This window comes from Pezoporus flaviventris, unplaced genomic scaffold (genome assembly GCF_033815535.1).
Source record: "Pezoporus flaviventris isolate CSIRO_AGI_PZ_B2104156 unplaced genomic scaffold, CSIRO_AGI_Pfla_v1 ptg000002l, whole genome shotgun sequence".
NCBI lineage: Eukaryota > Metazoa > Chordata > Aves > Psittaciformes > Psittacidae > Pezoporus > Pezoporus flaviventris.
In genome coordinates this window covers 44131594-44157408 of record NW_026892550.1, presented here as the reverse complement: position 1 = coordinate 44157408, position 25815 = coordinate 44131594, and the positions used below count along the sequence as shown (strand labels likewise).

Sequence of the window (25815 nt, the reverse complement as noted above, 5' to 3'; positions counted from 1 at the left end):
ACCTATCTGGGAAGGTCTCTGAGGTAGTGGTGGCTCTTGCAGTCAGCTCTGAAATAGCTTTGGGCGAGAAACCAAGGAAAGTAATGAAATGTTACTGTTGCAACAAAGATACTAGGGGGAAGTAAAGGAGTGCTACCCATGAGGGCTTTACTCGTCCATGATGGGGACTTCTTTCTTTTCCTGGTTGATAATTCTAGTGTGGAGCAAATTGTGGGCAAAATGAAAATATGTTTAATTTATTTGGGAGACTGCAGAGATGGGATGTCTTGTTGTGATTCCAAGTTAATGTTTTAATATGGGGAATGATATTAAAACAGCTCATGGCTTACTGCTCAGGTAACCATCTTTTTGGACTGTAAATGCAGGCCTGCTCATCCTGCTTTTTGGTTTGTGAAGTGTAGTGTAGTGAGTCTGTGAAACTGTCACAATGCTGAAACAGGCAGAAGGAATGGTGCTGCTTTTAATCTGCTTTGCTCTTTCCATCTGTAGTGTTCAGGCAGATATCATTCTCCTCCAGGAGTCCCACACAGTCACATTTTTGAATCCATATATTGCAACGAATGTCTCTTTGCTTCCTAACAAAAATGAGCATTTTTCACTGGAGTTGGAAAACTGATTTAGCACAGGTGTGGCAGGATTGGTGATCTTTGAACCTGCTGCAGTATGTTTCAGTGCAGGTGTGTACATATGTATCTGTGCATCCGAGTAAGATCTGTCTGCTTTCTGGTAATGGACATGTGCTGGCTGTGCTGTCTCCGCTTGGCAGTAGTTCCACCAAATAAATCCAAAGGGACTACAGGTGGCCTGTACCCTCTGGACTAGAAAAGTTAGAATCTGAAGGAGTAATTTCTGAGAACTTGTGCCTTTTATCCTGCTACTTTTTCCTTCAGCTGTATGTCTGAGGAGTGTATGTTGCAAAAAGGCTAGTCCAGGAGGATCTGGGGAAGGAACAAGAACTTGCTTTATTCATGTTGGTTTAATTTATATTTTGGAACTGTAGTCTGCTGGCATTACCATGTAGGCACTGTGGGTAAATGTATGCGTTACAACATGAGTTCAGATGAGGCAGAAGTAAGCAGGAAGGAAAGTTTTGTGCATCCTCTGTATTCTTTGTACAAATACCAGCTGAAAAAGCATGTATGAATAGCAGCAGTCGGCAGAGCACGCCTGAGGAATTGCTAATCAGCCCAGGGTCAGCCTGTGCATTCATCTCAAATGATCTTGCCATGGTGAGTAATGCTTCACTCTTGTGTGATGCCTCCAATGACAGCTGGTTGCTGCAGGTAGCAAATACAGACTGGTGCGGGTCATAAGTGTGAAACACACCTGAGTCTGAGGGCTGGAATAAACTTAACAGCCATCAGGATTCTCTGAGGGGTTTGGACCACTTGCAAAGTGATGTGATACTACTGTATTGTTGCTTTGGGGGTGGGTTTTTAGGATTAGTTTTTTTGTTTGGTGTTTTTGTTGCTGTTGGGTTTAAGCAGAATGAGATCCATAAAACTTGTGGAAAGCTCAGGGCTCACCAACTCCAATGTCATTGTGACTTAATTATAAAAATTTTATTGGTTAAATACATTCTTAATTTACAGAGGTACCATAACAAATTTACTGGACTTAACAAAGATTTATTTAGGACACTTAATTGTACACATAACACGGACGTCTTCCTGAAGCTATCTCCAGAGGGTGGGTCAAACAGAAAAGGCTTTTGATAAATGAGGCTTTTACTATCATACTAATATATGTGGGGTCTAGCAGAATTTCAAGGCTACAGCTGAAATTTGCTGCTATATTGCAGATAGGATTTGTGCTCCACCTCATTCTCCCTTCTTTTTTGCAAATTCTGCACTGTACACTTTAGGAATTTCACGTTACCATCAATATGCAGCTTCATGGTGACATGAGGAATCAGTCTTAAGAAAATCCCTTCTTGTAAAAGCCGAGCATGGAACTTGTTTGCGTTTTAAGAACTAGGCTCTTGTAGCTGCCTGCAGTAATGCAAGCAGCCTTTAGATGGCACTCCTTGCTCTGAAGATAAGGCTTTGCTGCTCTTCCTGCCCTGCGTGATAGGGAGGAGGTGGTTCAAATAAAGCAGTGGCCATCGTCAGGCACTGACTTTGCACATTCAGTGGAAATTACAAAAAAAAGCCAAACCGGTCAATACACAGTTATAAAAAGGGGACGAGGAGAGTGGGAAAAAAAAAAAATAGAAAAAGTCAGTTCTACTTTTGAGACTTGTATCAAAATCTTAGAAAACTGCCAGACAAACAGTAAGTAAACATCATACACTTCAGCCTCATCCGCCACCCCAGTGATGTGGTGGGTCTTGGGAGGACCTGGGTATCGTGTTGGTGTGGGCTCTGCTTGGCTCTGCTGTTCTCACACTGAGATCACTGGAGGGTCAGGACTGCAGTGGCCCAGGTCATGGTGGAAGAAGCCTGTTCTCAGTAGGGTGACCCACTCAAAGCTTGTGGTTGAAAAGCCTTCAGTGGGCTTGCAGGAGTCAGACAAGCTAGATAGCTGTGTGTTTCCTTGGATTTCTCTAGATAGAGATGGCTGTTTTATTGGAGTAAACAACAAGAACCTTTGAATGGCCTGGCAGGATAGCTTGGGGAGTGGGAAGGGTTGTCCTTGGTGGATTTACTTACACTGAAGTTTGATTCCACAGGAGTTCTGGACAGACTTGCTAGGGATGTTAAAACTGAATAATAGGTATATAAATTGTCATGTTCTCATCTTTCTAGAGTAGCACATGATTTATAATTGTTTCTATGTTAATCCTGTTAATGAAAGCAGAAATCCAGTTTCTGCTTAATTAAAACTGTGTGATCTGCCCCCCCCCCCAGTTGTGTGAATGGTATTGCTCAGTTTAAATACACAACATTTCACATTCATGAAGCTTCTAGAGAAATAAAAAAAGGAGTACTAAGGTCTATGTCTGTATTTGCACATACTGTGCCATAACTGTGATTGTGCAGAGTAAACCAGTGCTGAGGACCTCATGCCTGTGCTGCATGTTCCTTGGGCTCACTTAGCCCATTCCCTGCTGTGGGGGAGTCCTGTACCTGCTGTGATGGTAATCAAAGCAGTGCACAGGGAGGGGAGGGTTGTCCTCACCAGTTTGCTTAGATACTAAATTAGATGCACCCCCGTCTTTGGCAGCAGCAGGTACTTGTCATAGTATTACACCTCCCATTGGTAAAGCTGTAGGCAGGTATGTGACTAAGTTAAAAGCATCTCAAGATCAGTCACGATGCCTCTAGTTTCCAGTCTCCATCCAACACGCAACTGTTGGCCCTTTTGCAACGTGAACTTCCAGACCTACAAGAAAATCCTGTAAGAGTATCCCAATACCTAATGACCTGCATCTCTTCTGCAGTAAGGACTCGTGCTTACAGTTTACTGGTTCCTTTTTGCTTAGTACAAAAGTGCTGGAATACAGTCGGCAATGCAAGAGCCAACTGCAGGGTAGTGTTTTCTATTCCAGTCTGATGAAATTAGCAGTTAATCAAAATGTGTTCAACTATTTTGTCAGAAGCCAGGTGTTGCAGAAAAGGAATTTATAGGAACTTCGGGTAATAACATGAAGGTACCTCAGCCATGTGTCTCTTAGTTTGTTGTTCCAAGTCACACTGCTGCTTTTCACTAAATGACTTTGCTTGAAGTAACCTCTTGCCAGGCATGTTTTCCTTAAGGCCTCAACAGACCATTTATAATGATGCTCAGTATAGTCGGTATGTGGTAACAAACTGGAAACTAATCCCATGTCTGCTGAAAGCTAAAACCAAGGCTGTATAATATTCTTCATGTTACGGACAGGAATGGTGTTCTGAAGTATGTTCCAGTTCTTGAGTGGCAAATGAAATGCAGGCTGAGCAAAGACTGGCTTTCCACTTTACATGAAGGGGGTGGAGGGGTAAATAGTTGGAATAGTGCAGCTACTGCATGGATGGGGTCTGAGAAAGCTCATAAATGCTGTCTGTCACAACTAACTGCAGCTGGGAAAGAAGGGCACAATGGTGCTTGAAGTGGGCAGTAGGAAAATGTAAGCCTGTATCTGGAAAGGATTTTGGGGGGAAGGAGGTCTAAGATGATTCATACCAATTTGAACATTATTCATTGAGAAGCAAAATACTTACAAGTTTTACTTTTGTGATCTTCCTGTATAAGCAGCTTGGGTTAATAATGGAAGAATATTACCCAAGAATTTGCTTTGAGTCTTCCCTCTCACCTGAATTAGATTTGATATTTTCCTGCTATGACGTACCAGTTATCTTCCTTATCTTCTAAGCCATAAAACAAGCAGATTCTACTGTTAATGTGGAAGCCAAGCAGTAATGAAACCTGAATAGCAAACTTGATCTACATTCTGAGTTCTGTAATTAAATCTTAAAAAGCAATTTTTAAATTTGGATTTAAAAAAGATTTGAAAGAAGCCCAAAGAAGCTTTATGCAGACTTTGTGCATGATAAATGTAATACCAGATAGTAAATGTACTAGAATGCTATTTTAAGTTAAAATGGTGTTGCACCACAGTATTTCCCTAGTTGGAAACCACTAAAAACCCTGCTTGTATTTGCTCTCAGAGCATTCATGAAGCTTGACTATATACACTGTCACAAAAGACTCCAATTATCTTATTTGACTTCAAGATACTAGTATGACTGTCTAGAAAAAGTAGTGCAAAACATTGATAGTCAAAACACGTTGATGTCTTTGCTGTGCCTTTAGGATAGAAAACATTCTCCTGTGTGCAGGGAGTACAAAGAGAAGCAACACTCATGGTGCTTTTAAAATCTGAACAAAGTTCTTGGGAAACATCCCAGACTTTCCTTGTATCTCTCCACTCATCCAGTCCTCGTCCACAGATTCCAGCTCTGTTATTATCTCACCTGCCTGTAAGAGAAGGAGTAACGTGAGCCTGTGCAGCTTACCCTGCAATGCTAACACATGTATAGCTGGTGTTACTCAGAAGCAATTAATACCAATCACATAGAAGCAGGATAGGGCCAGTCTCTTCTATTGGTTGTATCTCTGAGATTGTTTGTCCAGACCAGCTGAAGCTTCTGTTAGGGTAAATACTTGTCTATATTGAAAAAGCGCTGCTGGGTAACTTCTTGTGTTGCTGAAGCTCTCCAGGCAGGCAGGTACATAAGAGGGTTGTCTCACAGGTTCCCTGCCTCACTTGTTATTTGTGTGTTTCCCTGCAGCCACACTGTTCATCTGAGGTACCGTCACGGCCTGGCCTTTCTGCCAGTACCTCTGTTTCCCTTTTCTGCTTTAAAAAAATCATCTGTCCTTTCAGCATTGCAAGCAGCTAGTGCCAAAACTTATTATTTTGCTATTTTAGAAAGGAAAATAGGATGTTCCAGCTGATACACAAAATTTTGGGCCTGCTGTGTAAGTCTCTTGTTTCTCAGAAACTTGCTTTTGAGGATGCAGTTAGCTAAGTCATAACTTTGAATCCACAAGGGCATGATCACTGTTTCTTATTCATGCTTCTTAACACTATCTGGGCATCCATCAAGTATTTAATTTCTCCCCTTGCTCCTTTGACAACTTTGTATTGTGCTGCCAAACTTAGATTTTGCTGTACTAGGTGTCTCTTAGAGTAACTGCTGCTGTAGCACGGGCACCCTTACTATTATCCTCCTCTTGTTGCTGTCTTTATAGTTTAAAAAAAAAGATGTTCCCTTGACCATATCAACTGGTCAAGAACTGAAAGCACTGCAAAGTGAGGTTGGTTTGTTTCTTGTCATGTCTTCTGGATCAGAGAAGTCAGAGGAATTCTGTACCTCCGCACCTCTTTTCAATGTCTTCAGTGAAGACTGCCAATACGAAACAGAAGTGGTAAGGGCAAAACTTTGTTGAGAGACCATTTATCAAATGTGTTAATATCTATTCCTATTACACATACTTTGTTCTTTCTTGTTCCAAACCTACTTTCACAGTGGATAAATCTTATTTTTAGCATTCTTTAGCAGCATAAGACCTTTTGGAAAAACATCTAAGAGAGGTACTTACTTTGAAGGAAAGCTCATCTTCATTTTCTCCATGAAAATCATAAAGAGCTTTGGCTTTTCCTTTCTTTCCTCCTACAGACTGTGACATCTCTACTCTGGCTGCAGAACATAGACAAGTTACTTGGATTGGAATGAAATAAATCTGGTTCCAGAGAAGTTTTCTGTCATTCTCATGTTTTCTCCCCACTACTGTGCTACAGGCTGTCCAGATGGTATTACTATTGCTACCAGTGAATTGGAAAATTCACTGTCCTACGGGAATAAAAATCTCTACTGCCACCAGTTCATTTTACAGTACTAACACCTTCTCATGGTTCTGCTTCTACAAGGACTGAAATGAAAGTTCACTTGTGCAACTTTCCAATAATAATATCTAGTAAAAGCTGTCTCTTCCTCTTTGTACTTGGAGATGAAGCAGCACTTGGTGTGTGCTATTTGCCAGTTAGGTGGAATTTATTTCCTTCAACTTTCACTCATAGCTTTACTTGCAAAAGCAATGGGAAAAAACAGTGACATTTTATGTCCTGTGAAGGTTTTGCCTGCAGTGATTTGGGGACCAAAGAGAAGCTTCGGGAGAGTAAGCAGCCTTTGTTCCTTGCTTCCCCAAGGGCACTGCAATAGATCTGTGCCAAGACGCACCAGTTGTAGTTATTTACAGTTCTACCAGCTCTTTGGCTATGCTGAAGTGTTTTTCTTCAGCTGAGGGAGGAACCTGGTTCTCCAGTCATCCCCTGCACCTTTTGTACCCCTGAATGCCTACTAAAGGCAGTTCAAGGGTCCTGTTTTGCCTGTGCCTAAACCACACTTTAAACCATGCTATAATCTGCATTACCTCCCAGATAACTTACTGACTAGAGCATTATATTGCCATTATTAGAAAGAGTGGTTCAACACTTAGTTTAGCTTTAGGATATTAAGGACCGCAGTGGTGTGTGGCTTGTTTATGCAGTGGAATAGTTGGGTTCTCCCAGAACCCAAATGCCATGACTGTCACAACCCAAGGAATAATGAATTGCCGTCTAGTAGGAGCACTGTACCTGAACAGATCTGAACAAAAACTGCTGGGAAAATCCCTTCTTTTTCATTCAGTCTTCCTCTATACCACTCTGGATCTACTTGTTCCAGTATTTGGATATAGTCGCCCTTTTTAAAGGATAAATCGTCTTTGGTTTCTGCTGTGAAATCATGAAGCGCTTCACACCACTGTACTGAGCATCTGTTGTTCTATTCAAGTGAACAGAAGAAATGCATTAATTTTAGAAGCGTTAATGGTGCCCATAAGCTGATGGATGCTGGTGAAAGCAGCTGTACAGAACATGGGTGTCCTGCCTTTCTCTCATACAATAGCGTTGCTGCAGATGTAGACGAGAATGGCATTTCAGCAATTACCACAGAATTTCATCTGGGCTCAGACGCATTCCTTTTTATCACTGATGGCAGGGGACAGGATTAATCAAGTCAAAATTAGACCACTGCAGCAATACTTAAAATAGAGCTAACAAGAATTTGCTTCAGCACAAAGGATAAGAATTTACTGATGTTAATTTGCCAGGAGCTATGAATTCAATCGGTTTAGGCCAACCGTCAGATTTCAAGATGGGACCAAGCAGCACTGTGTACTGTGGGCGTTGTCTTACATCCAGGGATAAAGTTGTGCAGCTAATCTGACATTAGAATAGAAAGTCTGTGTAAAGCTATGAAAATGCTGTTTAAATTCTGGCCCTCACCTACAAAGTTTTATTACCTGAGGAAGGGAAGACGAAACCTCCACCTTGTTCTTTAGTGTTGCTCCTGTACCTACATAAGTAGAGCACAACTTAGAATGACAGCAATGACTATTCAAAACCTTACTAATGATAGAGATTTTAGATATTTAAAGCGATTATTAAGAATAGCTTCTTAAGAAGTCCTGCTATTCCTTTTGGGTTTTTTAATGTGTCTTTTCTCTCTTTCTACCTCCTTCCCAGATTCATTGTCCTTTTGCACTTTTCTCCTATACACATGCAGTACAAAACCATGTTCCTGAAGATTTTTGCAAACATATTCATACCTGTTCCAGGCAGATCTTCAATTACTTCCACAAAGTTCAAGGGGAAGATTCCAGATATGCCTCTGAGCTCTCCTTTGGCCCACTCCTCATTTACATAGTCTTTCAGGATAATAGTTTCACCTTCTGAAAAACTGAGCTCATCTTGCTGATCTCCGATATATTCAAATCGTGCTACACATCTTGGGCCTCTGCACAAAAATAAAGAGAGAAACTGACTTGCCTTATTTATTATTATTGCCCACTTAATAATATGCAAGCATTGTCCAAAATATGGACTGATGTAATAACTTAAATGACAGAATGCACGGAAGACAAGATGGGTGAAAAATTGGCATCTAGCCCTGGTTCTCACCTCTGCTTTATGAGGAGGATGAAGGAGCTGGATGCAACTTCTGCATCACAATCCCTGTTACAGTATTTTGCATAAGACCCTATTTCTGTTCCAAACAAGAAGAACAATGTCACTTTGTTTCTGGGCTACCTGAGTCATTTTATAGTTTTGCCTATATCCAAATAAGTGTCCTGATACACTTATGTTAAGAATTTGATGGTTTTTTTGAGCAAGCATCAAATTTAGATGTAATCAAGCATGGGTAGGGGGTGGGTGTTGTGTATTTGTCCCAGATCCCAAATGCATGGAGGTTTCACAGGGGAAAGATAGTTTCAGTCTACTTTGACAAACTTCATTCTGTAAAATCCATCCCAGGCATGGGGAAATAGCTTATTTATCAATGAAACATCAACGCATCTGACAAATTTCACAGTTTGTTGAAATGCTGAAAAAAACCCTATATTTTTCTTCCTTTAAATATACATAATAATGTAATAAACTAATAATGCAATAATAAGAAATTAAGAAAATTTTTAATCTCTCAAAAATGAAAAAAGTGGTAACAGGCTTTAATTCTTTATATAGCATCAGAACATACAAGCATTGTCAGTAGCTTGATTCTCACCTCTGTCCCCCACTCCTATTTTTGCCAAAGCTTCAGGACAGAGCTAGCACTACCTCTTTCTTTCTTAGCTGCAGAAGCAGCTTTTAAAAATAAAGTTTCATTTAAGGCAAGCCAAGCTCAATCTGAAGAACAAACTGAATTATCCCATTGACAGTAATAGTTCCTCTCTCTCCCTGAATTTGTTTTAATTGGTATAATGAATGATTACAAAATCCAATAAATCATCAAGTAAAAATAGCATAAAAGATGTTTCGTGCCCACAGATCTTAGTACAAGTGTTTGCAAACAAATGTGCTTGAAGTATATTTGGTAATTTCATTTGGGGAACTTTAGATTCACCTGTACAGTTATGCATTTTAAGGTTAGATAGATTTCTCTACTTAAAGTACAGCTGTATTCTGTCCCACTTTATCTTGTTCTTTCAAATGAGTGGGAGCCCTACCACATTGTGTCTTATAAGGATACTGGAAGAAAGCTGGCAAGTCCAGGAGCAAAGAGAGAAGTGTGAAGTGCTGCTCAAGTTCATCAGATCGGTCCACACTCTCTGTAACCAATTTACATGAAGAATTATGGGAAATGCTCTTCTAATACAACTCTTAAGAGGAAGAAAAGTGAGTGGACTGTATCTACGTGAACATTTATTATAAACATTGTAACATTTATCTTACAAAAATGAAGTGTTCTACCAATTTTTGAAACCACAAAGTGAGTTTTTAGGCTTTTTTCTTTCTTTTTTTTTTTTTTTTTACCTGAATACGATGTTTTCACCAAAAACTGTCAGTTTTGAGAGCTTAATTTTTAAAATATATTTTGGTGAATAAACTGTTCACCATATTAGCCTCAATGCAGACAACGCTTCAAAGTTATCTTTCTTTTCACTTCCTAGTAAATCAACACGAAAAAGAAAATAGTATTGATGTGACTCACTTAATACATTGTGATGAACAGGGTATTCTTTTCCTGTTGCCTTCTTCTGGAACATCAATCTAGTAAGACAGCAAAATTAGTAAAATCTTCCGTTTCAAGCTCTGGCAACAAGTACAATAAACTTGGAACCAGTCAGAATAATCTATTTTTCAGCTAGGCGTCAGTTCCAGTTGTGACCTCCATGTGACACTATACATGCTATGATATTTGATGATACTAATGTAGATTTCAGTTTTGTATGCCTGATTTCTCATTTTCCAATCCCATGCAAACAAGGAGCACTGTTTAATGTTTTCTGTTGTGAAACTGATTTGCTGTTTCTACTTGGGGCATGACTGACAGAATATGGGACTGGATGCAACTACATGTTGTTGCATTTAACTCCCAACTTTCAATTGGTAATTGCTCTCTATTATTTACTAGTACAATATATTACAACAGACAAAATTATTGTTTACACTTATCCTGTCTGGGTTCTGGTAGCCAGCTGTCCTCCAAACACAAATACATCTCACAAATCTCACTTGAACTGGAGAAAGACAATTTAGAAAATCAATACATAGATATATCAAACAGACAGCATTCAATGCCTTTATCATAAGAGGACTTCAACTGTATTTTTGGTATCGTTATTTATGACACAAAAGATGATCTGTGAGATGTGTAAGACCCTAGAGACCCTGGCAAGGAGCTTTGGGTTACAGTTTGCTATCACATTAGCCAGTTCCCATAAAATCAACAAGAATGTTACATTAGCTTATATGAAGGACTGGAGATCATGCTGGCTTTTAGGACAAATCATCTTTGCTGTGCTCCTTCTAGAGCAGCTGGCACCTGTGGTGCTCTGAAGGTTCTAAGTAACAACCATGTATTATTGCTGGGCATCCAGACCTAAGCTGTTAACCTAGCTCACCACACTGTCGTGTATAGGATAGAGACCTTGTATCAACATCAAATCTGCATGAATGAAGTCCTCAGTAAATCAACCTCCTGTACTGTGCTATTTTTTGACACCCCCCCTTTTTTTAAATTTTTTTTGAAACAAAAGATTTTTGCACTCAAAGGGTAACCCCAACTAAAACAGAAATTTGAAACACATCTTCCATAGCTTTCACGAAGTTGTATCTGCTTGTATCAATGCTGAACTCAACCCAAATAGCCTTTTCACTGTTTTAACATAAAATCTTTTCTCTATTAGCCATCAGTAGCAACAAAAGCTTTTAAATTAAACTGTTGGTCTGTGTAGAAGCAGCTATTCCATTTAGCTAACAAATCTTTCTCATGAAAGTGAATCAAGCATGGTTCCATTATTACTAATGCCAAGTTTAGTTTTTATTCTTCAGTATTTTTCTTAAAATCTTAAACACCATTACAAGCAAAACAGACACCCTGCACTCTCTGCTGGTTACCAAATACTTGGTATTGCCCATGTAGTGGCAGTGCTCATCTCTGCCAGCTGTCCTGGCTTGACACAGACACTATCTTTAATGGGTCACAGAATACCACACTGAAGGGACCTCAAAGATCATCTGGTCCAACCTTCCTTGGGAAAACATGACCTAAACTAGATGTCCCAGCACCCTGTCCAGCCAAATCTTAAAAAGTGCCCAGTGCTGGAGAATCCACCACGTCCCTGGGGAGAGCATTCCAATGGCTGATTGTTCTCATTGTGAAAAATTTTTATCTTGTATTAAGTTGGAATCTCTCCAGGAGTAAGTTGTGCCCACTTGTGCTCTTCTCCAAGTGAAATGGATGCCCATGTGAATACCCAGCCATACAACTTCACTGCATCCTGGTGTCAAGTTTAGCATTCCTCCATGTCCATACGGCTGGTGTGGATAGCCCAAAGGCCCCTTCCACTGTTGCAGAATGGACTTTAATCTCAGACTCAGGCTTGCAATAGATTTGACCCAGCTTCTGATGCAGTGAACCATACTGTATCTCTTTTAAAGATAAGAAGTAAATTAATTGCTATTGGGCTCCAAAACAGCACCTGTCTCTTGTCTGCCGTTCACTGTCACATTCACTAACAGGATTGCTTTAAGCCGCTCATTTACAACAACACAATCTCCTTGCACTGTGCCAGCACCACCACTTGTGCAGCCACTTAGTAAGCCACTTAGCTTGATTGATCCAGCTGGAAAAAAAAAAAATTCTAGGAAGAAAAATACCATGTTTCATTGGGCCCAACTGTTGCCCCGACCTAGGTCACTACATGGTTATGAAAGTGGTGATTCCAGCACAGTTTAAGGGACAGGAAAATGAAACTGGGAGATTGGGGTGAGGCACAAAAAGCAACCATCTTACCGAGTGTTGATTCCTACATGCAGCTGTGAACAACTAATCTGCTCTGTAGACCCTGAGAAACCACCCAGGTTAACAAAGAGAATCTGGTAAGGGCCATGATTTTCTCACTTGGCTTCAAATGATAGCAAGACAATCCCCATAACATAAGCTGGTCCTGCCAAATCAAGCATCTTTCTAATACCATACAAACAATATCTTCTGTCTTCTGTACTGCCAAAGGGAAAAGAGATTATGTAAATATAGAATTTAGTTAAACACACAGGAGCTAGAGTAAAACAGAACCAGAAAACAAATGCAGCAGGATCTTATGTAGCAATGAATACAAAGCCTACATACAATTACTTTAACAAAGCTGGCAGGAAATATCCCTGTGCGATTGCCACATTTTCCTCTGTACCACTCAGTATCGATTTTCTCCAAAAGACAAAGAGTGTCTCCAGAATGGAGTTCCAGGTCATCAGGATGCTCTGTAAGACAGCATCATTTCAGTTAACAGTAGTTGTCACACTCACTGATTTTCTTTAAGTAAAACCTTCTTAATATAAATACCACAGACAAAACCAGAATGGGTTTTCAAAAAGTCTTAATTACACTTGATAAACTAGTTTGCTTTAACTAAAAGACTAGCCCAACTATAGCTAAACCCATGGACTTGAACGACTCTACATGCAGGCTTTGCAGGCTGAGCTTCCTCATCATTTTTAAGCAATAATTCCTAATAAAATTCCAATTTGAAAATCTGGGAGTAAAACAAGCTTCCAGAATATTCACATTTGCTTACCTGCAGGAAAATCATGCAGGACTACAGCATGAGGTGCACTCGTGTCAGAAACTTTTGGAGGGTGATTTGAATCCTGACAACATATAAATACATGTAGTTTATAAACCATTAGAAGATTCTCTGTTACATGCTCTGAAAGTAATTTTGTGACTTTAGACACCATGTTTTTCTGGTATCAGATAATCACCTTTGGAGGCAACGGTTAGTATTGGTCACAGAGCTATGGGACTGAATCCTGTATGCCCTTTGCTAGTGCAAACCAGAATACATTTCATCAAAATCTACTTTTGAGCCAGTAAACTGAAGGAAAGGCATGTAACTTTTCCCAGTATAGACAAAGCCTCAGCAATCTGTGGGTCAGAAACCTGGAGCGTTGGCATCAACTCTCATTGCAAGGGTTGTGGTCAAATTTTGCACTGCTGCTCAGTACTGCATGCTGCCAGCCACTCTTGCTTTCTTCAAGGGAACACCCCAGCCCAACTCTCCCCAGTACACTCATCAGGGGCAGCACATCTGCCCCTCAGCATTTTAGAGGGGTGAGCAAGCCACAAGGCCTTTGCTTACCAGAGGATAACTCTGAGGGGACAAGACAGTTTTGCTGTGGGATCTTCACAAAGGGAAATGATACTCAAAATGCTGAGCCTTTTTCTTTTTCCCTCCCTCTAGGAATTTTTAGACTGTACTAATTAACAACCACTGTGAATTGCATTCAAAGTAATGGATTGCATACAAAAAACCCAACCAAAAAGACCAACATGGACAAAGATAAGGCCAGAATAATACGAATTACAACAGAAACCAACAGATTGCATAGAAATGTATTTCAGCCATGTAGGTTTCTGTTAATAATCAAAAAGGCTGCTCAAAGCTGTAATTTATACTATTTAATATTAATCCAGTCATACCCTAAAAACATGTTAAGTTTTGTAGAAGCAAAAAGAGGAAAATACTTTGAAGTCTGTATGTCAAAGCCAATTTACTGATGTATCATATACAGTACTTCATAAAGCTACTCACTTGTCTTTCGCCCACTTTTCAGACACTCAGCCAAGGGAGTGATTATCTTCCAATGAGACAGAGGAATTTTACCAGTTTCCTCTACCTTCTGGCACTCCAAATAATTACTGTTGCTCTGCTAAGGAAGCAGAATGTCCTTGTGCTATGAGGCAAATCATGATTATTGGGTTTTGTTTTGGCAGTTGTTTTGTTTTTATTGAAGAAACACAAGGATTTAAGAAAACACTATTATATTTCTCAGTGTAACCTTTAAAGCCCAAAGCACTTGATGCTGTAACACAACAGGAGTCTTACTCATTAAATATTTATCAGCAGAAAAAAATGCCTTACCTTACAAGACAGATCTCCATTGTTCCTGGGAAGACAATCTTCCTTGGCAACTCCATGAGGCACAGGTAGCTTGAATAGAAACAGAGGCAAACAAATGTCTATTTCACTTCTAAGCACCTGAAATTCACACTGCAAGTGAAAATGGTCAGACAATGGAATTATTCAAACCACCTACTGCAGGTAACTAATTTAGGAGTCCAGTGGAAGAGGACAAGGTCCTTTGGAAGGCACTCAAACAGACTGCTGGTGATATGAACTGCCACTTGAAGAAACCCAGGTGCTGTCATCTGCTTTAGAAGTGTCTCAGCCATCTAACTGATATCATACCATACAGTTAATGATGTTCAGCAACACACTGGCACAAAAATGTATTCATTTGTTATGGAGAGCACTGGAAAAACAACTTGGCAGAAAATTTCATTGGCAGCAACATTTGAGGGAAGGGAATTACGAGTGATCTGCTACTGAATAAAATCTCATGTACAAAAATTTTCTTATGCAAACATGTGTGGCTGCATCAGAGAGGAAGCATCATGCTTCCCTTATCTCAAAGCTGTTCCTACTATCAACTTAGATACATCTTTCTCTCTCTTTCTTGCTCTTGTGCTCCACCAAGGATCTAAATGCAAGAGTGAAGATCAAAGAGAAGGCAACAGAAAGCTTCCACGTTGTACTGAATGTTGATGTTCATGCTATGGTTGTGGGGGTGTTTTTTTTTTTAACCACAGCACTGGTTCAAGCAGCCACCAACTCTGATTGCTGATCAGTTTCAAGTACCTGGGGAAAGACTCTCCTTTTTATCTGTAATATTGATCCACTTACATTTACTATTCCGTAACAACACGTGCAATACCAAAAAGAAACTATTTTATAATGAAAATGCATGGCATCAATAGGATGAAAATGTAAAGGTAAGTGATATTACATTCCTCACTCTTTGCAGGCTTGATTAAGCAAGGTCAACTACTTTTCAAGTTAAGCATTTTGACATATACAGGGAAAACCAATATACAAACGCAATCATTTAGCATCTTTTCATGTGCTGTGATAGAATTCAGAACTGGTGACTATAAAAAGAACCCCTCAAACCCAAAAGATATGCATTAAAGTTATATATATTAATGATATGTATACACAAAAATACACATATCTGTACTTTGCTTGTATATTCTTTTCTCCAGTATTACCTTACAGTACTTATTACTATCTATCTATCTATCAATATTTTCTAAGGAAGCTTATGCTGATAGGTACACTTTGAAAGCCACATCATAGTAGCCTTCCTCACTACCTCTTTCACTGCTGTTTAAAGCAACACTGGTTTATGACCAATAGTCTCAGAATATCTCAACTCTCACCATGTATTTATTGTAGAGAGGATGACCTGGTTTAGGTCTAGGAGGTAATGCTGGATCTGAATTTTTAAAGACTGAACTTTTTGTTCTCTTGGGTCCCAATCTGAACTTGCTGGTTTTTCTGTCAGGAGCGATGTCAGATGTAGACCGTGAAAGAGCTTCCTTCTGGGACGAGGTCTTGGTTGCAGAGAGTTTTGGTGGAGGTGGCCTCCCAGGAACACTTCTAGGTGGGGGAGGTCGAGCAGGTATAATTTTTCCATTCATAGGCCTAACAATCAGGTAAAGCATAAAGGAAATATGCATATTAATAAGCCTGCTGCCTCATCCTCCACCACAGCCTAGCTATAGAATATGCAATGAGGAAACATGACTCAGGATGATCTGGACTGTAAAGTTTGTCGTACCTGAAGCTCTCTGGGAATAAATGAACTCTTCAGATACTGGAACTAGAGGATCAAGTCCTTAGATTGCTTGACTACGTATTTCTAAGTCTGCTCACCTCTTTCACTTCTCAACAGCCTGCCAGCTTTCTGGAGAGTCCACTACGTAAGCCAGATTTCTTTCAGCAATCCACCCTGAGAAAGAGCTTTGTCTGAAGCTGCCTTAGGATGGAGTTGTTCTAGTGGAGAGCTTTAGTGAAAGCCCTGAGAATCTCTGCTGGTCTAGCTGGTCTTCAGCAATAAGACTAGCTCATTCCCTGGGATGTCATCTCAAGTGACTTCTGGGCCTCTACTGAAACTGATGACACATAACACCACTTTGCACTATGGCATCAATAGCAGAATTACCACTTTTATGCAACTCATGTCTACTGCTGAAAGAAAACACTGGTGAAAACACTTGAGTTTTCTGGCAGTGCTGGAGGTACCACACTTCCATTAGTGTGCCAGTAGTTTAAGAACCAAAATCAGAAACTAGTAGGTGTCAGTGGTAATTAATCTAAAAAATCCCCCTTACTGAGCACTGATTAAAAAAAGCTGCCAATAGAGTACATCCAAGCCACAATTTTTAGAATCAGAGTGTGGCCAAATCAATAATTTGCTAATGAAAAAATCACCTCTGTTATAAACAAGCATTATGTATACATAACTTTGGCTTCCTGTTATTAAGAACCCTGGCACTAACACTATTCCAAAAATACAAAATTGTTTTATTATTAATGGGAAATATTTGGCCATTTACTGCAGGTTTCTGCTACAGTTGTCCCTCTTTCATGTAGTGTAATTCAGCACAACTATTTGCTTACATGAATTCCTCAAGGGTCTGTAAAAATCATTAAGCACAACAAATGTGCATTAGTGGATCTCTGGAGTCTCCTTCTGACGTATTTTGAGTGTCATCCACAACTTGAGAAGACACTAGTGTTCTACTAATGCTCCTGCTACTAGCTCTCCATTACTATTTGAGATTGGATTAGTTTTTCAATTTCAAAAAAATAATCCACTTCTGTTCAACTTCCACCTCTCCCCTTTCCTGGCCTCATCCTAAAGTAAGCTTTTTTTAATGTTGACAAAATGGGAAATTCCAAGTTAGACTGCATTAAACAAACCAACCCATGCATTTGTAACGCAACTCAACTAAACAAGAAAACTCTAACAAGCAATTCAAATAATTATTATTGCTTACTTAAAAAAAAAAAAGAATCCATTTGATCAGAAAAGACAAAGGACAAAATGTTTACTGCAGTTCCAGAGACCCTCAGGAGAATCAGGAATGCTGCTACACTAAACAGAACAGGGGAAAGCAGCAAGCTCATAAGGGACGATAATGAGGTGTTTCTTTGTGAGTACAACCATATTCTTTCCTGTTAATGAATACTTATTATTATTGGTAGTCTAAGTTTAATAGCTGAAGTATTCTCTTATTCTGACACAACAGAGGAAGCCCACAGATTTAGAGTGCAGATGCTGAGATAGCCACAGTGGCCTAGCTAGCCAATGCTTTATCTTCCTCCAGTTTGTCTCTGGCATTCAGTGGACCTGAATTTAAGGCTGGTCCAGCTACTTTTGCCTCCACAGACCTTCTTCCTTATTGGGTCAAAAGAATAAAAACCCTAAGGTTACCATTGATTCTGCATCTTCACAGTTATTTTACAGCTGAAGTGAACTGTATAAACTAGCCAGTACTTCTGGGAAGGCAGTGGCGCAGCATCTGCCCTTTTCAGGGTGACAGCAACTGCCACCTCCATTCCTTTACCACTCAAACCCAGCCATAAGTGCAAGTGCTGTGGGTGAAAAGGTTAAAGATGCAGAAAGGAATGACTGTCAGCAGCCACTGTACATTAGCTGAAGAGCCAAACAGCTGTCCTCCTATAATCTCCCTGCTCATACCAATAGCGTACAAACAAGTATTAATCAGCTAGCAATTTGGTCCTGCCTATTTATTAGTGAGCATACTACCTACCTAAGCCTATTGAGTTAGAAATAGAGTTGGTAGTGTCTACATTGAGACTAACTAGGCAAACTAACTTAGAAACATCAGTTTTAAGTGAATCACTGAAGAACTGCACTTACCTTGGGGGTAATAGAGGATCTAGCTGAGGCACTCCACCTTTTTCTGAATGATCCGACTCCTATAAAGATTCAAAAGAAAAAAGCCACTTCTTTAAGCCTAAGGAACAAAAATGAACTCGTTTAAATGATGCATTTCTTAAATTATAAGCTACATACAGGAAAAACAGGAGTTGCTAGAGGTCTGGGAATAAAGTGATAAGTAGTATGGTGCATTCTAGCATTTCAAAGTCTTGTTGGACACAGAAAAAAATGTAAATCATCTGGGTGACTACGTGAATCACAGCTTGAGTTGTGCATTAAGTATGACCCAGCCCTCTTCTCCTACCACATGGGAGTCAGGGCTCAAGAGCTAAATTCAGGAGAGTCATACAAATGTACAATTTCACTGCCCACAGAATTTCAACTGCTGCAGTTACATCATCAATTTTGATCTAACTTTGACAGATGAAACACTTTGAATAGGCTTAAAGCAGAAAATATGACATTAATGAAACTCACACAGGACAGCATCTCTTGCAAGTAACATCAGCTGTCATTAAAGAAGGCATCTAAGTATGTTTCCTAGAGATCTAAAATACAAACCCTGGTGAATTTTGCTTTGGCACATTATGGTGTTACTCCTCTCAGCTGCCCATCTCCCTGCCAGAGATTACTACCCTGTAACAGAGTCAGCAGAGGGAAACATGTGCCATGTCTGAAGGGCTTGGACCACAGCAGTGGATTAACAAGTTACCATCCTTTCTGCCTCCTGCTGTTCATTGTTCTCCCAATGCCAGAAAGTACTGCCAGCTCCTTTGAACAAGCACAGCTGCTTGTGGAACAGCGTGGTAAATGAGAGTGCTGAATCTAGGTTCAAAAGTATCATTTTTTGAACCAGTAATATCCAATAGGTCTGAATGGTCTTGTTTACTTAATTAGCGACACATGTTCTTAAAACTGGTAAACAATTTTGGTGATTTTTCATCCCTAGAAAATACCTAGGTGAATTTTGTGACAAAATTTTGACCTTTGATTAAGTCTCAAAATGAATGTTCCTGGCTGAACAATCCTGATTAGAAAGAAACCTGCCACTTTCAGGTGGGGATGTTATACGAAAAAAATTCCCCTTCTGTGTGAAAAGGAAGAAATCTAGGCCAACTACTGCTTACAGTCAACAATTTCTACTGTTGTTGGTTAATTGCTTCCACTGACAAACAATACTAGTTTTAGAAGCACAGAAGTTCATATCTTTCCAAGGATAAGATGTGAATGTTTCAGTGGACTTGATGCAGTCTTTTTCTTAAAAACATTATCTGAGGCTTACATATGCCGGTCACAATAACCTGGATGACACTGGGAAAGTTTTGAGATTGCATTCTTTAAAATGGTATTTAACAACTTGTATTGGACGTTATTTTTTCAGCATTACTCAGAAAAGATGGAACCTCTATGAACAGCCTCTTCAATCAAGACATTTAAAAAACACTTTATCCTATTAGCAGAAGTAGCCAGAAAGAAATTTCATGGCAGTTCTCTAGCTAGTGAGGGCTTTTGATTTGACTTTATCTTTTTACTGCCTGTGGTTTCCAAGACTGTCATTCTTGCCATCACAGCACTCAATATTTGGAAATTCTACCGTCATTTTCTAGTTTGTTCTAATTCCCTTTTGTAAATCCATGTCAAAGGACATATAGGATACACAGCTACAATGTCTACCATTACTAGGTGCTCAGGAGCAAGGAGCAGAGCCTTACTTTCCCAAATAGATGGTTCTACTCTAGCTCTAACAGGACCAGAAGAAAACAGCTAGAAGGAAAGAGCTGAAGAAAGCAAGCTTCATTCATCTACAGAAGTTTCCTCTGCCTGGAAATTAGCACAGACACTGAGAGGTACCATGTGTATGGAGTTAAAAAAGTACATTTCTAAAGGACTTTGACAGCATTTCACTATGTAAATCTCATTGGACTTTGAAACACTTTGCCATGCTTTTGAAAGTAAACTGTAGAATATCCCGATTCCAGCTACTAAATACAGAAAATTGAAGATAGATGTGATCAAAGTTCAATAAAATCAACAAAGTACTCTTCAGAACTGACAGCAGTCTAAATTATCTGATTAAATCAGAGAACGCAATTAAAAGAAAAAAGCCTTATATTTTTGAGTAGTTCTTTTAATCCTTTGGTCCTTCAAATAACTTACTTTACAAATGCTTGAGAGTCACAAGAGATCTGTTAACCAAAGCAGACAAAGTGTAATACAGGAAAACAGTCCTAACTTACCACTTTTTTTACTAGGTCACCACTGTTCTGTTTTCCCACTGCGATATCAGAGGTGTTCCCAACAGGCTTTTCAGCAGGAAGTGGTGGAGGGCTATGCAGGATTTCATTTAAAGCTGTAAAAAACCCAAAAAGTTCCCAAATGAAAGTCTAATTAATAGCTTCTTCACATGAACCAACAATAGGTAAGGGAATGCATATTGATTTGGGCCATTTTTTTGTGAACACAACTTCCTTACTGAAAGGCAGAGCAGCCAATGGGCAGGAACACTTAAAGACTAGTGAAGAAAAACGGGACATGAATGGAATATTGCAACTCTGGGGTTAATTTCAGGAGTACCTTCCATACTGCATAATGGATCTTCACTTTACACTCAGGACACCAGTAAATTATTCTAGAGTTTCAGGGTTTCAGCTGCAATACTTGTTGATATAATATTAGACGAGTAGAAGAGTTTCTACCCTTGGGAATGTCAGACCCATGACAGGATACCCTGAAACACCATCACCATCTCTCAGCCACATTTCTAAACTGGCTCACTTTTTTCAGCTGTCAGCTCCTGGAATATCTTTCAGGCTGGAAAACAGCTGAGGGTTATTTCAAGTAACCCTGAAAGATCAGGAGACTTGGATGGAAGAATCTCCAGAAAGGTAAAGGCAAGAAAAGAAACTGTTGCCTGCTTCAAAATTCATGGTGACAGAAAGAAAACAGAGATGGAAGCTCTTTGGTAGTCTTTAAGGAGCTAAGCAAATATAGGAAATGGAAGAGGAAGCAGTATAGCTCTTACAAGGGAAAAGTGATAATGTCTTCAGTTTCAATAAAGAACATAAAAACCTGCTAGTTATATGATATATTGTACTGCTTTCAAAATCACTGAAACCTGGGAAGCACTTAGACAGGTTTTGCCAGTATCATTTTGTCTCTATGTACCAATCATTTTGTCTTTACGTATTAGAACCCTGCCATCTATTTTACAATGTATTTGTATACCAAGAATATTAATTTCATACAAAGAACTTAAGACACTTCAGCTCTTCTGACTTCCAGCCAGTCTTGAAGTTATGTAAAAATATATGTAGACAGCCTAGACATTTATAGATCGATGACAAAAGAGATTCTATCCAAATGAAAGCATTCAGTTGGTCATTTCATGAAAAGTACTTTCAAAGAAACAACCTGTAAGAAGGAGAAGTGTTGTTTTTAACATCTCAGTTGCATTATTATGATATAAAACACTGGTGTGATGTTTAAAAATGGATCAGTTCAAGGATAAATCCCTTATTCTTAGAAGCAATTCACAGTTACCATGTTGGTTTCCTGCGACCACCTATGACCAAGAACAGGAAAAACAAAACTAGTGCAGTTCATCACTCTACTAAGCTAGTCTGATGGATGAAAAATAAAACCAATACCTGACAGTAATTGCAAGAGGAATCTTTTCTAATCATGCCTTATTGATCTATAAAAAGCACGAGAGATTTATTTATTCATGCCACTTCAAATCTTGATATATACAGATGGCCTAATTTCCTTGACTCCACTCTTTACAAGACCATAATTAAAGGAAATAAAGGAAGAAAAAAACCACCCAAGAATTAGAAGGCAGGTGTTATTTTCAGTGATTTCTAAGTGTAATAACTGAAGTGGAAGTTTAATACTTCCTTTCTAATGAAATCTCAACAAAAATGCTAATGCTAAATGAGTGCTTTACCAGAGTTCAAATTCTTAAGCATCCAGCTCTGTCCCCTTTTTGCTAGTGTTTTTGGTAGTTGTTTTGGGATATTTCTTTTAGGTTTGCAGTAGTCACTGGCAGAATTAATCTCCTTCCACACCCAACATGGTGAAAGACTCCTTGTACTGCAATTATGTGGCCCTCTTACAAGGTAAATCCTACTGTATCCATGTTATACCTTGGTCCAAGTAAGTGCAACTTACTTTTCTAATCTTTTTACTTTTAACATTTTACATTTCTACTGACATATGACTACTCTGCTTTCCTGGAACCTGCTTCTGTCCCTCCACATCCATCTTCCAGCTACAGCCTCCCATAAAGCAGTCCTTCGCGCTCCCCTGATAATTGCAACTCAGTATGGGCGGCAGTCTCCTGTGGAAAGTTCCATTACCACTAGAGAGCAGCAAGGGACCAGTTATCTGCAAGTTCAATAGAGAATCCAGCTCAGGGAAGAAAAAAAAAGTAAATAAAATTCTCAGGTCTTTTTCTCCTTTCCCCCCCCCCCAAAAAATGGAAATCGCCATTTTTTTTCTGGAGAAGAATTATGTTTTGGATTCTTTACAGTGATCGTAAATGTATTCTTCCAACTGAAAAAAACCTTTATCTATGATCAGAAAGATCATAATTAACAGAAAGACTTGTTCTCATAACTTTATTTTCAGTCATCTCAGCATTTTTAATAATTTCAAATGCATTTCTCATTTATGCAGAGGAAAAGAAATCTTAGTATTTTAGCACTGGGGAGGTGGGGTGAGGAGGGGAAGAAGTGAACTTGTGAAATAATGAGAGAAAATCTTAGGAGAAAAGCCACTTGGACATCTGGTTGCTACAAACTGGCTCTACACCTAGTCAGTGTACTAAAACATGATTTTGAAATACGAGTTTTAAGAGCTATCTCATGACATTTCTCCCTAAGCTTTGAGGATAAAACATAAGGCTAAAGAGAAGCAAGAGTGTACTCTTGCATACAAAGATCAACACAAAGACCTTGTGTCTCTGATAAATTTCCACTCTGAGATACTCTTGGTGTCATTTGTAAAGCTGTAAAGGATTAGAGGTGAAAGGCGTTAGGGATATGGTAGCTGTCAGAAAACTATAGTCAAGACCTTGACACAAAGTTGAACACATCAGGTCTTTGCATCTAAGTTCTCACATGCCATTTTTATCTCCTCAACTGCTACCAAAACACTATCGCTTAAATGGCCAGAGATTTAAAATTTCACAAGGGTCAGGGTCAAGGGAAATTATTTGATGTAATCTGTGAAAATTATCCTTACATCCCAGCTGTATTTGAAGCAAAGTTTAATACACTAATATTGTTCCTTTGACAAGTGGGGGCCCTGCTCTCAGGAAGTTCGGGAGCAGCAGTCAAATATCCTCAGCTGATGTCAGAAGTGAATTTGACCAAAGGTACAACTCAGTGATATGGTTTAGCTGACAAAACAAGCTTGCTTCTGCTGAAAAAGGTCTCCTCCAGTTATTCCCTGCTGCTTCTCTTAGAAGTCCCCACTGTTTCACCTCTGCTATGCACTAGCTCCATAAGGTGCAAGGGACATCAAACTTAGTGCAAAGGAGGGAGCCAGATGAGAGGTGGGAGGCAGGGAGAGCGGAACATGACTCCTAGCTATTTCTCCTTCCCACCACAGCCCTTAGGTTGGCTCCTCTGTTTTGTCAAACTATATTGTAAAATTCCCTTGGTAGCTAATGTAGGTAATAAACAACAACACAATGAAGTAAATGGTAAGTCACAGTTAAAAAGGTTTTCTGAGATTTCTCAGACAATTTGAGAGAACTTACATTTCCCGGGTTTAGCTGGGATTCGGATCACAGTGGGTTTCCGGGCTATAAGTGGTTGAACAGTTTGCTCCTTTGCAGGTTCACTTTTGGTGAGGAACTGAAATGGATCTAAAAGGAAAGAAACAAAAAACACCCCCCCCCATTTAATATTTATTTGTTGAACAAAATCTCACTAGGTATTGATTTCACTATTGAGGACTTAGATATTTCGCACAGGAAAGTGATAATAATAATAAAATCAGGATGATGCAAACAGAGTACTCAGCTCTTTGCAAATAACATGTCTTTTCTGTACATCTGCATTCATGGTTGACACATAAACATGCTCCAGATGCTTTCCGGCATTACATAAGCCATTGAACAAGAGGAACTGCATTGCTTCCTAATAGGGACCTGAAATCAGGATGGCTTTAGGGAAACGTTTTCAAAGCAGTAGCTCTAATATGCAAACATAGCTGTGAACACATTCACTAAAAAGTTTTAATCAATAAAATCTTGCCAAAGCTAAACAGTCAGCACTGCAGCAGATAAAATGCCTACAGAAACAAAGCAAAGCAAAACAATGCATTTAAATATTACTGATTACAAAATGCTTTTGCTGTAGAACAACTAATTCTCTGGAAGATTCTGCATAATATTGTTGATTATAAACTTGGTGTCAAGCAGAAGACTGGTTCAGACCAAGAACTGGAAGCCATGCCTGAGCTCTGCCCCTGCCTGTATCACTCATTCCTCTACAAGCCTGTTCAGTCATTCCATCGGTAAGATAGGAGCACTGTTTTCTATGCTTCGTAAACTTAAGCACTGGTCTCTTATTAATAGGCATGGGAACATATGTGCATGTAGAACGCAGCTGTAGAAATACTCAGACATAAATAAAATCCAAATCAATGGGTTCTTTTCTCAAGTACACCTTCATGTCAAAGAGCAATACGTCCTATAGATCTCTTCTCTGTTGTTAACTGCCACATTTTCTCTGACATTACCAAAAACTGCAGTAAAAAAACAACGCTTAACACAATTGTAAATATGTGAAGAAGAAACTGGAGAAGGGCTCCAGATAATAAATTCTCCATGACACATATTCATAGCCCCAACAACTGAGTCTGATCTCCTCTGGTGGCCTTTTAAGACGTACAGCTCAATGAGATGTTATTTATGGAGTGTCAGAGTTTCAGAGAGGAGGTATGCTGGGCATCTCTTTAAATTCTTCAGGCCTTTCTATAAAAACATACCCTTGCTCCAAAGTACTGTCACACTTTTTGATAAATTTGGAAGTCCTGTATTTGATACAACTTTTTATTCAACACAAAACCCCCAATTTTAAAAATTATGTAATACAAAATCATGATTTCTTACAGATCAACACAAAGACGCTGTGGCTCTGATAAATTTCCACTCTGAGATACTGTCAGTACCATTTGTAAAGCCGTAAACAATTAGAGGTGAAAGGCATTAGGGATACGGTACTATCCATAGGAACTGTCGGAAAACTATAGTCAAGACCTTGACACAAAATTGAATGCATCAGGTTTTTGCATTCAAGTGGACACTTGGATAATGTAACACCAAAAATAACATAAAATAGGCCCAAAGTAATTTCAGGGAGAGAAAACACAGTGTCATATTGAGCTGCTGAATTACAGTGTAATGGACTGCCCTCCCGCATGCACACAACCTGGCAGTCACAACTCCCCCAACCACTGCTGTCGCTTCTCTTTGCAGTCCCCTCTGTCCATGTCCCCAGCCCTCCCTAGCACCTGCTGCC

At 39.4% G+C, this 25815-nt stretch overlaps 1 protein-coding gene across 3 annotated transcripts in view; it reads right to left on the bottom strand.

The window, feature by feature from the left end:
• Positions 1-3046: 3046 nt before the first annotated feature.
• Positions 3047-25815, bottom strand: part of SH3D19 (SH3 domain containing 19) — an 82756-nt gene continuing 59987 nt past the window's right edge. The window contains exons 8-20 of one of the 3 annotated variants that reach the window (XM_061476625.1): positions 24048-24155; positions 20521-20633; positions 18263-18321; positions 15753-16017; positions 14395-14463; positions 13048-13120; positions 12603-12733; positions 9960-10018; positions 8077-8264; positions 7771-7823; positions 7064-7250; positions 6028-6125; positions 3047-4899 (exon numbers count right to left, since the gene is read on the bottom strand). In XM_061476625.1, coding sequence (XP_061332609.1) covers positions 4783-4899; positions 6028-6125; positions 7064-7250; positions 7771-7823; positions 8077-8264; positions 9960-10018; positions 12603-12733; positions 13048-13120; positions 14395-14463; positions 15753-16017; positions 18263-18321; positions 20521-20633; positions 24048-24155 — 1520 coding nt within the window. In that variant the 3' untranslated portion in view covers positions 3047-4782. Of the gene's footprint in view, positions 4900-6027; positions 6126-7063; positions 7251-7770; positions 7824-8076; positions 8265-9959; positions 10019-12266; positions 12465-12589; positions 12734-13047; positions 13121-14394; positions 14464-15752; positions 16018-18262; positions 18322-20520; positions 20634-24047; positions 24156-25815 lie in introns of those variants that run through there. The other 2 variants (XM_061476631.1, XR_009747452.1) reach the window with 2 other exon arrangements.